The 16278-nt window shown below is 47.2% G+C and overlaps 1 protein-coding gene across 5 annotated transcripts in view; it reads left to right on the forward strand.

Moving 5' to 3' along the window:
• The first annotated feature begins 2084 nt into the window (after positions 1-2084).
• The window catches only part of IRAG1 (inositol 1,4,5-triphosphate receptor associated 1), a 98301-nt gene continuing 84107 nt past the window's right edge, over positions 2085-16278 (forward strand). For 2 of the 5 annotated variants that reach the window (XM_036427013.2, XM_036427014.2), the window contains exon 1: positions 2090-2473. In XM_036427013.2, the coding sequence (XP_036282906.1) occupies positions 2407-2473 (67 nt within the window). In that variant the 5' untranslated portion in view covers positions 2090-2406. Of the gene's footprint in view, positions 2547-16278 lie in introns of all 5 variants that reach the window. The other 3 variants (XM_036427016.2, XM_045577487.1, XM_036427015.2) reach the window with 3 other exon arrangements.

A 16278-nucleotide genomic window follows, 5' to 3' on the forward strand; every position in this document is an offset into this window, starting at 1 on the left:
CTCATCTGAGGATGTGTTTTATTGATTTTTTTTTGAAAGAGAGGGAGAGAGAGAGAGAGAGAAAAGAGAGAGAGAGAAATATCATCATCTGGTTGTCTCTTGTATAAGCCTAACAGGGAATTGAATCCACAACCACAACCCAGGTATGTGTTCTGACCAGGAACCAAACCCACAACCTTTTGGTGTTCAGGGTGATGCTCCAACCAACTGAGCCACCAGGCAAGGGCTCAGTTTTATTTTCAATGGAGGCATATAATAATTCCATTTCATAGGATACTTGTGAGGACACACATATACATCGAATTTTCCATCGTATAAGATGACAATGTGTTCTAGTAAAAAGCCTGCTCAGATTGGCCAGAGTCAGAGAGGCGGTCTATTAAAAAAAGAACTGGTGTTGCCTCGGAAGTGGGGGGTAGTCTTATACAGAGAATATAGGCCTAAACCTATGTTTTAACTGTAAAATTAGGGGGTCATCTTATACGCCGGAAAATACAGTACATACATCCATGCAGAACATCTAATATAGTGGTTGGAACAAAGCAGGTGCTCAATATACAGTTTGTAAACACACACACACACACACACACACACACACACACACACCCTCCCTCGCATTCATACAGAGCCAAAAACTGGGGTAACTCCTGCTGGATTCAAAGATTAGTCTTTGGAGCATCACTTGGAGCCCAAGGATCAATAGCATAAGCATCACCTGGGGCATGAATTAAAATGCAGGTTCCTGGGTCCCACTTTAGATCCGTGGAACTAGCATTTTTGGGAGAGGAATCTAAGCAGGTTTGTACTTGGGGATTCTAACTCACAACGAAGTTGGAGAAACAATCTAAAGAGTTTGGAAAATTTCTTTTAGACCTCTACCTGCAATATTAATAGTTACCACTGTGTGGCTTTGCCAGTGGGGCCTATACCTAGTAGATGGTCGACATAGTCACTTGAGAAAAAGCATAATTAATACCCAGCATAGTCTCTGGTTCCATCTGCAAAAATACTATTAATTATATGTATCACGGACAGCATTCCTCAGGAATTTCTCTCAGAGTATTCAGGGAGGAGAGAGAGTCCAGGACTAGATGCCTGTGGACAGGCTGGGGTGGAGGCACAGTGGACCAGGGTTGGTAGAGAAAGCCCATCATGACTGGGGTGACTGACCCATGGCCAGGAGCTGGGGAGCCATCACCAGGAGGGCTTGAGGCCACAGGCCTTGAAGCACCAGTCGAGCTCTCAGCATGACTGTGAATACATTCTGGGTGACATGAGATGGCCCAGGGCTAGAGTTGCCAGATTTTGCAAATGAAAATACAGGATGTGCAGTTAAATTAGAATTTTAGATTAAAAAAACCATTTTTTAGTATAAGTATGTCCCATGCAGTATTTGGGACATACTTATACTAAAAAAGTTATGTGTCGTTATCTGAAATTCATATTTAAGTGGGTGTCCTGTAATTTATCTGGCAACTCCACCCAGGGATTGTGTGAACCAGCGGTCGTTTGTGAGGTCTGAAAGGTTGGTGACCACTGGTCTGAGCTGCCTCCAACCTCAGACGAAGGCTGGAGCCTGGGCTCCATGATCTTGGCTGAGTGGGCACCGCACCCAAGGGAGGTGAGGAAAGAATAAGGACAGGGTGTGGACTTCCAGGAGAGAGGCAGCCCTCCCTCACCTGTGTCTGGGAAGGACCAGGAAATAAACCTGTGCTGATGGACACCTGTGAGATGCTGGCACTGTGCTAAGCTTTCCAATATTATTTAATTCTCCTACAACGCTATGAGTTAGGTGCAATCACTATTATTCCCACGTTAGAGGTGAGGAGACTGAGGCTGCACGATGTTAAGACAATAAGGCTGTGGAACAGGGACACAGTGATCAAAGCCCCTGGGGCTGATGCCAGGTCTCAGATTAGCTGAATCTCCCAGGCCCTTCTCTCTGGTAATCCCAAGCATTTAAGGTGGGGGCGGCCCCCACCCACAAGTCCCTGGGACAGGAAATGTTCCCAGCTTCTCCTGGCTTGGGGCCAGAGTCCTGTCTAGGCTCCCATGCTCACTGAGGAGTCCAGGCTGGGAGGCAGATCTGCAGAGCTCCCTTGGTCCCCAGCTGGCCAGGACAGTGCCCAGGGGCATGAGATGCCCAGGGGTTTTGCCATGTGCTGTGTGGGTGCCCAAGGGGGTTGGGGGGGCAGGGTCAGTTGCTGCCTGGCAGGCCCAGCCTGCCCTGAGCCCAGCTTCCCCTGCCCTTAGCCCCCCGAGCCAGGCCGGAGGGGGCCAGAGAGGACTCCCGGAGGAGCTCTGGGCTCTAAGTCCCAGCCCCTCGGAGGAGGCGGGAGGCTGAGGCTCCGCAGCCAGAGGCTTCTCAGCTCTGAGCTCTGGAGCCAGATGTAACATTGACCTTAAATGGTAAAAGCTCCCCAGAGTGAAGAGAGGCTGGCCAGAGGAGGAACAGGGAATAACTCAGTTTTAGGTAAGTCCTGCTATATCCAAGAATAACCTGCCTCTTCAGCGGGGAAGCAGAGGGAAACTTCTCCTCCTTAAAGGTACAGGGTGCTGGGAGGGGGGCACTGACTTTAACTTTCCAAGGTGGTTGGCTTTGTTGGGTGACATTTCAGCTGACTATTTTTATGTCCTAATTTTTCAATAAGAAAGGAATTTTTGCCGGTCTAATTTAACGAAATGGTGCTGCTTTTGCTTGCTGTTGGAGAGCACGCACAGGTTATGGTAAAAAAGTGGGTTCATAGGAGGTCCCCACCCCCAAATTTCCTGTGGGCCCCTTTGGGGCAATTGAGTGTCTCTAGATTATGTGAGCCTGTACCGCCTGCGCCCCCTTTACCATCCCGGTTCCACTTACTGTGCCGCTCTCTGCCCCCCAACCACCCACTTTGTACACGGCCCCCATCCTCCTTGGTCCCTGTGCTGGCCTAGCTCTGTCTCCATCCTTCACCTGCCCTGTTTCTGTTCCTGCCTCTCCTGTCCTGTGGTTCGGTCACAGCTCATTTTTATCTGTCCCCAACTCTCCTATCTCCAGCTTTGGCCCCCTGTGCCCTAACCCTGCTCCCTAGAGGTGTGTGTGTGTGTGTGTGCCCAGTCTGTCCCCAAGCCCTGCTCATCTCCAGGTGCTCGGTGTCAATCTATTCCTAGAGAGAGCAGCATGGCACTGAGGCTGGCTTTCTCCAAAGGAAAGGCCGGTGGGAGCCAGAGGGGCCCAGCTGCCTGCTCCCTCCTGCCCAGTAACCAGTTGTCAGGCCTAGAGATGCTCTGTAGTCTGAATAAACAGTGTGAGTCTGGCACCCCTGGCCGGCTCTCCTGCCCCCCCAGAGCCCAGCCAGTGCCATCTTAACACTCTTCAGGCTGCTCTTTGGGGGTCTCAGTGGGAAGTAGAGCAGGCCATGGGTTTGTCTGAGCGGGGTCTCCTGCAGGAAAAAGAAGGAAGCTCCCCAGAACTGTGAGGCTGGGAGCACAAGGGAGTCAGAGCCTGCTAAGGGTTCCCTTGTCCCCACCAGAGGGCAATGACAGGCTGGTGGAGCAAGTGGAGTTAACTCCCCCAGCCTCACCCCAACGTTTTTATGGGGAGGCAGCTCAGGTTAAGTGGCTTGCCTAAAGTCAGAGGCTAAGAAAGAGCAGAGCTAGGGCTTTAACCCAAGTCTGTGTGGCTCTAACTCCAGTGCTCCTGCCCCTCATCCCAGATGGGAGGAAGCACTTCTGCTTTGAATATGTCTCCTGAGTTTTGATCTAATGGACAAAACAGATGTCATCATTATGTTTGTTCTGTCCATGATTCAGTGATGTGTGTGTGTGTGTGTGTGTGTGTGTGTGTGTGTGTGTCTGTGTGTGTGTGTTCACAGCTGGTGTGTCTTCCTGTGTGCTTGGTGATAAGGAGGACATCCTGCATTTCCTCTAAGATCATCTGGGAGGTGTAATCATATGCCAGTTGTTACAACAAGATCAATGATTCCCATCAATATGTTTCCGGAAGAGAAAAAAAAAGCAAGCACACTGTTCTTACTATGCATCAAATGCTCTTCTAAGCTTGTCCCCTGCAGGAGTTCAAGGCTTCCACAACCCACAAAGCAGGGGCCATTACTACTGCCCTCATCTTGCAGACATTTTAGCACAGAGACGTGGCACAGCTGGCATTTGATCCCAGCCTGCCCATCTCTGGAGGCCCCGCTCACAGGCAGCACCCTCTGTTCCTCTCGGCTCCTCCAGGACTGCGCCTGAAGCTTCCTGCCTGCGGGGTCATGGGCTCCTTCCTTCAACTTCCTGTGGGTGGGGTCCCTGTGGGCACTTTCCTTCAATACTATGAGGCCCCCGTCTTCACTCTTGTTTTACAGGGGAGGACGCAAGTACTAGGGGATGTTAAATGACTTCCCAAGGCCACCCAGACACAGAACGAGGGATTTTGTATTTTAGATGAGGAGAGTGATGGTCATGTTATACCTTCTGTTTGAAACTAGTTGCTAGGTGGGGTGGGGGGGCTTTTGGTTTCAGGGTGAGGGTTTCTGTGTGACTGTGAGAGGAAGCTCCATTCCGTGCATGGTGGGCTTAACTACACGTAGGGTTCTCAGCTTCCCAAACTGTCCCCACCCTTTCCTTTCAGTCTTGGTAATACAGGGGATGGATGCACCCACATCTCCAGTAGGAATGGAGACTGAGCCCCATGAAGGCAGAGGCCGTCTCATTCTCCCCTGTGCATCCTGCACGCAGAATGGTGCTGGGAGTGTACCATGCTCAGAATCTTTTTTTTCTTTCTTATGCAGAAATGGACAGAATGCTTATACAATGTATTCTGGTTAAACAGGGCCATAATATTTGTAAACTTGAGGGTTTATAATGTATGTAACCATGATGATCAGATTCTTCTAGTCTGGCTTCAGAGGATGCAAAGTGGGGGATTTGTGAAGAATGGGTGTAATTAGCTCTGGTTAGTTTCTCCCTAGAATTTTTTATTTATAATTTTTACTCAAGAATTTTCCTGCTGAAACCGGTTTGGCTCAGTGGATAGAGCATCAGCCTGTGGACTGAACGGTCCCAGGTTCGATTCCGGTCAAGGGCATGTACCTTGGTTGCGGGCACATTCCCAGTAGTGGGCGTGCAAGAGGCAACTGATCGATGACTCATCGATGTTTCTCACTCTCTCCCTTCCTCTCTGTAAAAAATCAATAAAATATATTTAAAAAAAAAGAATTTTCCTGGTAATAAAAGTAACATATGTTACTTATTAAATTTTCTTGGAAAATATAGAAAGTGGTATCAATAGGAAATAAATAACTTGAAAATAAATATCAATACAAAGAAAATTTTTTAAAAATCCCTCTCAAATCCTTTTACTAAGAGATAAATACATTATTAATAATATGGTATGTTTCTTTATATGTCTCTATATTTTATGAAACTAGGATCTTACTATATGTGGTTTTATAGTCAGCTTAAAAACTTTTTAAAAAAAGACTTGATGTTTTAGAGCAGTTTTAAGTTCACAGTATTGAATAGAAGGTGCAGAGGTTCCCTGTGCTGTCCCTCAGCCATGTTTCCTCGCTTCCACACATGCACAGCCTCCCCATTATCAACACCCTGCACAAGAGAGGTGCATCTGTTACAACTGATGAACCTACACTGCCACATCATTATTATCTAAAGTCCAAAGCTTATACTAGGGTCCATCCTTGGTGTTGTACCTTCTATGAGTTTAGACACATGTATAAAGACATGTACATACCATTACAGTATCATAGAGCATTTTCATTGCCTTAAAAATCCTCTGTGCTCCACCTAATCAGCTCTCTTCTCCTAACCCGTTGCAAGCACTGATCATTTTACTGCCTCCATAGTTTTCCTTTTCCAAAATGTCATATAATTGGCATCCTATAGTGTATAGCCTTTCCAGAATGGCTTCTTTCATGTAGTAATATGCACTTCAGGTTCTTTTCGTGGCTTGATAGCTCATTTCTTTTTAGCACTGAATAATATCCCATTGACTGATGGACCACAGCTTGTTTATCTACTCACCTAAAGAAGGACATCTTAGTCTGCTTTCTAAGTGAGCATGCTATCACCATCATTTTTCCATGTCATTAAAGATAGTTCAAAGTATTTTTCAATGGCTGTCCAATGTAGAGTAATGTTAGCTGTGAACAGGTTAGTCATCATTCCCCTCATTAGACATTTACAAATGTTTCTTTGGGGACAGTCTTATGATGGCCTTTCCATATGTTTATGGAATTTGGAAACTTGGCTCTCAGAGATGGGCTTTTTCTGTGTGGCCCATGGCGTGGGCTGCAAGATGCTGATAAGTGGGATACTGACTCAGCCTAAACTCACATCAGAAGAACGTTGTTCCTTTTTAAGTTCTTTTCAGTCCTTTGCTGAAGGAGAAAGCCTCCATCGGAGGCACCCAGGAGTGAGGGTGGCGCAGGACTCCCAGTGCTGCAACGGGAAGTCCCGGCCAGGCGGGACAAGGGTTCCCTGGCCTGAGCCTGGAGTACTTTCTCCATATTTTGGATACTCGTGTGTCTCCCTTCTTGAAAAAATGAGAGCAAGCCTCAGGCGCAGAGCCTTTGCTAGAATTTAGTAACTGTTTTCATTTTAATTCACTTTTACAATTCCTCTCTATTAGTGGTATAAGTGGTACTGATTTTTCCTCTTTCAGTAGAGATATGAAGTTTCCTTTTAAAATAAATGTAACAATAAGAGTAGCTAACACTTAGAGTGCTTGTGTGTGGTAGGTACTGTTTTATAAAAGTAGCATAGGCCCGGTGCACGAATTCATTCATAGATGGGATTTCTCACCCTGGCCAGCGATTGGGGCCAATTGGGGCCATCAAGCCCAGTTAAGACTGATGGGGCCAGCTAGTCGGGCAGAGGGACTGCAGGATGTTGGCTGTGGAAGCTGCACTGACCATCAGGGGCAGCTCCTGTGTTGACTGTCTGTCTCCTGATGGCCAGTGCATCATCATAGCGACCGGTAGACAGGTTGAGAGGTTGAGTGGTCATAATGGTTGCTTAGGCTTTTATATATATATAGAAGTTTTTATCAATTTTAGAGAGAGAGGAAACATCAATGATGAGAGAGAATAATCGATCAGCTGCCTTCTGTATACCCCACCCCCCACTGGGATCGAGCCCACAACCAGGGCATGTGCTTTGACCAGAAATCAAGCCATGATCTCCTGGTTCATGGCTGATGCTCAACCACTGAGCCATATCGGTTGGGTTGCTAGGTACTGTTTTAATGCTTTATCTACAATATCTCATTTAACCCTTATAGGAATCTCCTAAAGTAGTTACCAGTATTATCCCCGTTATACAAATGGAGAAACTGAAGCACAGACAGATTAAATATCTTGCTCAACAACACAGAGCTGGTAAATGGCAGAGCTGGGATTTCAACCCTGGCTTTCTGGCTCATTGCTAGTCAAATTAAAGAATATTAAGTCAATAGATGCATAAGTGGCACACAGAGGTGACAGAAACTATGAGTATGGTGTGCAGATGACTCAAGTTTAGGAAACGCTGGCTTAAAGAAACCAGGTTCTATGAGCAGGGGTACTGTGAGTGCAGCTGTGGGGAAGCTGAGCCACCCCGGCTAACCAGGGAAAGTGGGCTGGCAGGAGATGTTGAGAGGACGAGAAGACACACTGTTCATGATGGGGCTGTAGGTCTGGGACGGGGTGCAGAGGGCACGGTGGCCACTCTGGAAAGGACACACAGAGGCCAGAGGCAGTTCTGCCACTGACAAGCTAATAGGGAAGATGTTTCCAGAAAGTCCAAGGCTCCTTGTTCATCAGAAAGAGAAGAAAACCGGAAACACCTTTGACTTTGTTCTTACAGATATAGTCAAAAGAGCGTTGGCCAATTTCCCCTCATTGTCACAGTGGGAGAGGATGCCACATGCTAGAGGCAGTGCAGTGCCACTGCTGACATTGAGCTACACCTAATCTCTCGAGCCTCAGTTTCCCTTCCTATAAAACGGAGATAAAGCAGTGCCCACTTTGCAGGCTTAAATTCCTTAGCCCAGTGTCTGTTCTCGGCACCCAGTAAATGTTAGCTGAGACAGTGCCTAGTCTCTATCTGTCCCCCTTCACAGATTCCATCCAGGAGACTTTTGTACTCGGTTTGAGGTTCTGACTGCCCATAATCCTGGGTCCCATTGTCACCTCCATTTAATACCCCAAGGAGCGTAGCAGACTTATTCTTTAGATGATTGGCCATTGGTGACAGGTGGGGTATTAAGGAGGCCCAGTGAATAACACCTCCCTCCTTTGATTAAGTTCTAAGCCTTGTTGAGAAGTCAGTTTAATATCATCCTGTGACAGAAAGCTGGTATTGGAGAATGTGGTTTACACCTGCAGGCAAGTAGGCTTTCTAATATTGAATGAAGCAGACTTACCCCCAGCCCTCTGCAGTGCCCTCTGCTGAAGGCAAGTTCCTTTCAATCTTGGAGCAGAATGAATGTGTGTTGCTAGCAGGCAGCTCATTCCTAACAAAGGGAAGAGGAAAGACAGTGAAAAGTCTTCCAGTATCCACTTCTGTTCCCACTTTGTAAGGTGAAATGAAGACAGCAGGGTTCTGGGGATCTAGGCTTGGCTCTGTCTCTTAGATGTTGTGCCCTGGAGCAAATCACTTCTTCCTTCCCATTCCTTGGCATCCTCATCTGGGAACTGCTTACCCCCAAAGCCTAGTGATTCATCCCTGTAGGCTCATGTTTGAAGCCACCTCAGAGAAATAATGGTGTCAGACACTGTGTCTATGACAGGGAGGGCTGCAGGTGTGTTAGAAGACTCAGCTGTTATTGCTCATTTTCTAAAAGCCCCGTGCGGTGCCTTTAGGAACAGTCAGAACCAGCCAGGTCCAAAGTAAACGGAAGGCTGTATTTTTAAGAAAACACTCACTGCTGAAGGGAATGCCTATTCACTCTCTTGTTAACAAGGCACTTGACTCATGCTTTGGACATTTGCTGCTCAGGTCAGAGATAGTAGTCTTACATTTGTCACTAACAAAAGCCGCCTCTGGAGCCTGGTCCCACTTCCCTTACACCATAGGGCCAGCTGCACCGGGCCCTCCAGCTCTGGGAGCAGGTAGGGGCAGGGACAGAATTAGATTTCAGTCCTTTGGAAGAGATGAACCTCACAGGCACCAGAATTTGGGGGGCCTTCAGGAGACACGGAGTACCCTTAAAAGTTCCCTAAGTGGAGAAACTCTGGGAAGTGAGGAGACCCAGGGATATGGTCTGGCAGCTAACTACCATGTGCATGGCACATCCTCAGATGGCATCTCTGTGTTTTCTGTGTGACCTTCATGAATTCACAGTTCTGTGCCCTGCGGGTAGCATAGCCTCTCCCATCCCACCACCAAGGCCATGTTAGGATTTTTCGGGGCCTGTTCATGGTGGGGCTGTAGGTCTGTTATTTTATAACTCTGTCGGTGTAGATAAATATATCAACGTTATCTATGGAAACATTTTCTTTGACTAAATAGTTCATGTTGTCTTCTGATTTGAAAAGAAAAGAGAACATTTTAGAAATATATATATTTTATTGATTTTTTTACAGAGAGGAAGGGAGAGGGATAGAGTTAGAAACATCAATGAGAGAGAAACATTGATCAGCTGCCTCTTGCACACTCCCTACTGGGTATGTGCCTGCAACCAAGGTACATGGCCTTGAATGGAATTGAACCTAGGACCCTTGAGTCTGCAGGCTGACGCTCTAGCCACTGAGCAAAACTGGTTAGGGCAAAATGAGAACATTTTTTGGGCACTAGGCACTGTTCCTCCCAGACTTTCTGGAGGTTAGCCCTGCCCCATCACCTTACATCCGGAACACGATCTAGGGACCCGCAGCATCAGCACCACCTGGGAGTTTGTTAGAAACACAGACTCAGGCCTCTGGAGTCAGCATCTGAGGCTCAGCAAGACCCCCAGGTAATTCATGTTCATGCTGTAGGCTGAGGCAAGCTGCCTATCACAGTTGCCATGTACTCCTGGGAATATTTGAATCACAGGGCACACTATATCCCAAATTACAGCAAGAAGTCTAATAACAGAAAAGAAAGAAATACCTGGCATTAAGTGGCCATGTAAATGCCAACAATTCCTGGATGGCCTTGCCTGCCAAAGCCGCTCTCCTCTCTTGCCCAGTCAATGCTTTCTCTGCCACTCAGTGCAGAGGTGAGACCCGGGAGAGGGGCTGCATCGGCTTCTGAGTTAGTTTTTCCAGCTTTCCCTTGAGCACTTGGCCTCCAGAGCCATCTTGGCAGAGGAAGAGATAGATGCTGTAGGCGGACACAAGAGATGCCTCAACCCAGAGGTGACACATAGTCTGTTGGAGAGCTAGTCAGACCCTCCCCAACCAACTGCAAGGGAGTCTGGGACCTGCAGAGAACACAGGAAGATTGAAGAAGCACTAACCATCTCTGCATGGGCAGGTAATTAGTAAGGCCAATACCAGCTCCTGCAGAGCCTGAGGCCTTCTGGGGGCTAGGCATTAAGGAAAACCTAGAAAAACTGGGAGGATTCGTTCAGAAGCAAAGGCACGCCCTCCACCAGGGTCTTACATCTGCAACAAGGCAGAGTGGAGCATCAGTTGGCCAACAGAGGAAAAAGGCTTTGGCAAGCAGGGTCATCCAGGAATTCCTGGCATCCCACTTACTGCTGCCTATATGTTCCCTTAGGGCTGTCTGTTACAGAACTTCTCACTATAGGGCAGAGGTGGCCATTCTAATATGCATTAGATGGAAGTGAGCAAGATGTAATTTCAACGCCACCGAGATGTTGCGTCTATTGCAGCAACTACTGTTAATGATCCCAATTTAATACCCAAGTGCTCTGGCCCTAGGCCCCCTCTCCTGTTTCTCACAAAGGGCAGGACACTTATTGCCCGCTTAGAGCTCTAAGCCCACCCTTCTCTGGACCATATCCCTGGATCAGAGGCCTGTTCTGTTCTCCAGTATAGGGAAGGAAACTCAAGACCCCAGTGAAGAGTAACTTGGATTTAGAATCTCAGTCTCTGACTCTCAGGTGCCCATCTGTAAGGAGGAGAAAAATGAAACAGAAGTCTTCTCCAGCCATCAAGAGCTGGAAGGGTTACTCCTGGGGAACAATAGCAGTCTTTAATCTGCTTATCTGCTTCACTCTATCTTCCCAGAGAGGTCTTATAGAACAAGAGGCTGCTGTGGCCTGGGGGAGGGAGTGCCAGATGCAGACTCTGTCTCTGATGGATGTGGGATATCCCCTTCATCAAGGCTCTGGAAGGAGCTAAAATGCCAGCTAACATTTAATGAGCTCTGAATATGTGCTAAACATTGTTCTCAGGAATTTATGTGTGTTACATAATCTGCATGAATATCCTTACCCATGATTAACAAGTGAGGAGACTGAGGCACAGACAGATGAAGTAGTTTGCCCAAGGTCACACAGCCACGTGGCTCAGCTGGGATGGGACCTCAGGCAGCCTGGCTCCGGAGGCCATGTGCACAGCCACTCAGCTCTCTCACCTCTGGCTACTTACTCATTGGAGAGGGTCTCTGACTAGCACTTTGAGGAAGTCACATTGAGACCTTGAAAAACCATTCCCTGGTAAAATAAGTTTGAGAAACATTCTGTACTACTTTCTCTTCCTCTTGGAGGTATTTTCTTATTAAAGGCTTGCAGGACAGAAGCCTGTCTCATACTAATATCCCCAAATGTATTGAAACATGGAAGTCTGTATTTTCACAGCTCCTAACATCACCGAGAACAAGGGTGGCAGAGAACAGACTTTGGGAAAAGCTGGCTAGGGACACTCTTGTTTGAGAAGAAGCAGGTGCATTATGTAGCATCTGGAAAGCCCTCACTGCTTGCAGAACTCCCCAGGCAGGTGCTAAGTGGGCCAGGTCAGCTCAAAAGCATCTCCCTGGGATGCAGACAGTGACCAGTGGGGGTTAGCATGGATTCTGCTGGTTTACAATCCCACTTGGCTATCCATCAGCTCTGTTACTTTGGAAGAGTCACAGCACCACACTGAGCCTCAGCTTCCTTTCTTATTTGCAAGCTAGCACTCACCATAGTATACTGTAGGTGGGGGATTGAGGGAATGAATATGCCTAAAGTGTCAGGAACATGGTATGCCTTTGATGAATTGTGAATTTTGTCGTTGTTATCTGTTGTCTAGTTTGCTTGCCGTATTTTTTAATCTCCTATGCATTCCAGGTGTAAGTAGGAAGTGTTAGGATTGGAGGCTTTAAGCAGCAGCTGGGCCCAATTCCATGTGTCATACCCAATTCCACTGAGGTCCTTGTGCCTCTTCTCTGCTCCAAAGAGGTCCAGGGACTTCCCAGTCCAAGATATAGTTTCCCCCAGAGAAGGGAAAGGAGGTGCTCTCTTGTTGAACTTGGGTGAACGAAAGAATAGGGTGGAAATTTCAAGACTGAGGTTCAGCTTGTGGGCCACACTCAGAGTCATCAAAAAGGAGCATTGCCCAGCCAATATGCCTTAGTTGGTTGAGTATCCTGTGTACCAAGAGGTCACCGGTTTGATTCCCTGTCAGGGCACATTCCCCAGGACTGCAGGCTCCATCCCCAGTAGGGGACTTGCAAAGAAACTCATTGATGTTTCTTTCTCCCTTCCCTAGTTTCTCTCTAAAATCAATTAAAAAACATATCTAAAAAGGGAGCATTAACCCAGGATTCCAGGAGTTCACAGATGACTCAGAAAAGGCAAAGGCACAGGCAGAATCTGCCCTAGGAAAATGTTCTGATTATAAATGAAATCCCACTGGCAGAGTGTGAGTGGAAGTCTGTGCCAGCATTGACTAGCAAGAGGAATTCTAAGCAATGTTGAGTCTGAGAACACATTTCAGGAGGTTATTATTATTTGTTTTAATGACCCAGCCATTCCTCTCCTAGGTATGTACGTACCAAAAGAACTGAAAACAGGTGTTCAAACAAAAACTTGTATAAGAATGTTTATAGCAGCACTATTCACAAGAGTCAAAAGGGGGAAACAACCCAAAATGTCCATCAGCAGATGAATGGATAAACAAAATGTGTCTTATCCATGCAAGGGGATATTATTCAATCATAGGAAGGAATGAAGTATGTATACATGCTACAACACAGATGAATCTTGAAAACACTATGCTAAGTGAAAGAAGCCAGACACAAAACCACATGTTGTATGATTCCATTTATATGAAGTGTCCAGAATAAGAAAATTCATGGAGACAGAAAGCAGACCAGTGATTTTCAGGGCCTTGTGGGTAGGGGGAAGGGAGGAATGGGAAGTGACTGCTGAATGTGTATGAGCTTTCCCTTTGGGGTGATGAGAAAGCTCTGGAACTAGATAAGTAGTGGTATTAAGAGCATAACACTGTGAATGCACTTAATGCCACCGAACTGCACACTTTAAAATGGTTAAAATGATGCATTTCATGTTATGTGTATTTTACCATAATTTTTGAAAAAAATTTTCTGATGAAGAAGAAATATGACCCAAAGGTCAGGATCCACTCTCCTAGAGTGTGGTTGAGGGAAGGGTCAGGGGATTCAGTGTTTGTCGCTGAAAGCTGAGATCTTATGTCAGCAAACTGACCAAGGGCCTATGTTGGCAAACCTTCTGGAAGCCCTCAAGGGGATTCCCAATTGAGTCAGACATGCTCTCTGCTCTTGAAATGTCTATATAGAACGTTATTCCCACGGAAGGACAGAGTGAAGGGACTATATATAACAAGGGGGTAAGTTCAGGGACGCGTGACATTTATTCTGTCTTGGCAAATGGCGTAGGTGGGATTTCGGCAGGGAGGTTAGGAGTGGAAGGATTTCCTGCAGGAAGCACAGGTGGGAGAGTGGGGGAGCGTTTCTGAGTGGGAATGGGTTGATAGAAATCGTGCACAGTACGTGTGGTGCCACGGAAGAGGGTCCTGAGAGATTAGCTCAAAAGGGAATTAGGGTGGATGGCTAAAATAGTAAATCTTAAATGTTTCCATCACAAGAAAAAAAGTTTTTGTAACTATATATGATGTTGGATGTTAACTAACAAATCAATAGCTGTACATCAAAAACTAGTATTTTATGTCAATTGTATCTCAATTTAAAAAAGAGAAAAAGAGGGAACTGGGGTCCGATTGTGGAGTGCTTTGAAGGTGGAGCTGAGGGAGTGGGAACTCGGTTTCCAGGCAGCAGGAGTGAAGGAGTCTTCTAAGATGGGGAGTAAGATGACTAAGCCTGTGTTTGAGAATTATCATATTGGTGGAAGATGGACTAATGGGAGAGAGACAAGGAAATGGCAAGGATCATGGATGTCCCCCCAGAGCAATGTCAGCGGCAAGAGGGAAGGTAGGCCAAATCTGTTGAGCTTTGCATTACCCAAGATTCTTATTTGCTTGGGACAGAAACATCCAAATTTGATTAGATAAGAACCAGACTTTCCTGGAACACATACTTGAGAAGTAAGTCTAGGGCAGGTTCAGTTATGGCTGGAGCCATGGGGCTCATTCCCTCTATCGTTCAAAGACAGAATAAATGTCGTACGTCCCTGGATCTCTCTTCTCCGGTGACTTCTCATGGTGACATCATGGTACTTGCAGTTCCAAGTTTACATTTATCCTTTCAGAACCCCCAGTATCAAGACTCCCCCCAAAATTTCAGAAAAGTTGCCAACTTGAATTTATCGGCCCTGTCTGAATCATGTGTTTATGCCTCAGTTAATCACCAGAGCCAGGGGCCTGGGGTGTTTTGAGCAGCCAGGGCTGTGTGACAGGCCCCCTCCTACTGTGGGGCCAACACCCACTCCAATGACAGAAACAATTAGGATGCTGCTGTTACTAGAAGAGGGAGGACTGGGTGCCAAAGGGGCAAAAACTGCAGATGTCCCCTCAAAGCACCAACTCTGTGCCAAGTAGTTTATGCATCTCATTCCATCTTCTCAGCCTTCCTGAAATAGAAACAATTATCTCCATTTTTACAGAGGTGGAAACTGAGGCTGTAGAGGAGCTCGTCCTCACTCTCCACCCCTCAAGCACTTCCTATGTTCTGAGCTGCATGGCATCTCTGAGTGAGGCAGATGGAGTCACAGCTCAGAAAACGATCTTCAAACTGAAGGACACTCAAACTGCATTGCAACCACACAGCCAATGCAGTGGTTGGAGATCCTGACCACAAACTGTTAGACGATCAGAGGTCAGTCTCCAGGAAGCAGGGGAGATGCTCATGGCCTGTATCATCCCCATTCCATGAGTGAGCAGCTGGGAATCCTGGTTGATCAGGGGTGGTAGATATGGGGTGTAACCTGGTGGTCATTCGGAGGCATTCACTGCAGACAAACTTTGTGAACAACACAGCGTCCCTGCCCTTAGCAAGACATCGAGGGAGAAGGTAATGGGGCATTTGTCAGGCAGGGCAGAGGGAACACAGGGCATTCCACACATAGAGCACAGGATGTACAGAGCCAGAGGCATGCCTGGAGCGGCCAGTCTTCATGACGGCAAAATTCCCTGAGAACCCAGAATAAATTTGTCAGAGAAAGACAGACTGCTGTGGGAATGGCTTCTTTTGGCATCGCAGCAAGCCAGAGCCCACGCCTCGCCAGGTGACTGCACTTCCCCAGTTCTCATGGTTAGCAATTAATTCACAACTAACGGTCAGAGAGCGCCCAGACCACTTCTCCAAGGGGCCCTCTCTGCCCTCTGGAGCCATGCGCCAGGTTAAAGGCCTTTGGCTTGGGTGCAGCAAGCATAAATCTTGAGCATTTCCTGTTTAGGGTGCAGAGCGAGGGATGCAGAGTTGAGAGGACGGGGCAGGCGTGGAAGGAACAAGAGAGTTTAAGGTTGCCCAGACCCAAACTGGGGTCGAACACAAGGCACTCTGGATAAATAGAGATGTTTTAGAAATGCTGACATTCCCAGGGGACTGGCCGGGCCCAGGATGGAAGATAAGTTTAGATGCTCTGACTACTATTTTTGGAGCTTGGACCACATTAATTCACTACTGCTCCAAATGGTAGGCAGCTGGGGAGGTCTTCAGGGGCCCGAGGGCTGTTTCCCAGCACAGATCTGCTTCAGCCTGTCCAGAATCTGCAGGCCAGTGTCCCCTTCCCTACCCCCGGGCTCTGCTGTGCATTTCCTAGTTATGTGGGGGGCACACAGCATCCAACACCAACTCCTCCAAACATCCTTCTTACTAATACAATGGGATGGCCCAACATCTTAGGATGTGACTGAAGCCTATTTCAGCAAATGGTGCTGCTTGGGCTCTGGCTGAGTCTGGAGTCAAGGGATCAGAGCAGACATCCAGAAACTT

Source organism: Pipistrellus kuhlii, unplaced genomic scaffold, assembly GCF_014108245.1.
Source record: "Pipistrellus kuhlii isolate mPipKuh1 unplaced genomic scaffold, mPipKuh1.p scaffold_m20_p_9, whole genome shotgun sequence".
Taxonomy (NCBI): domain Eukaryota; kingdom Metazoa; phylum Chordata; class Mammalia; order Chiroptera; family Vespertilionidae; genus Pipistrellus; species Pipistrellus kuhlii.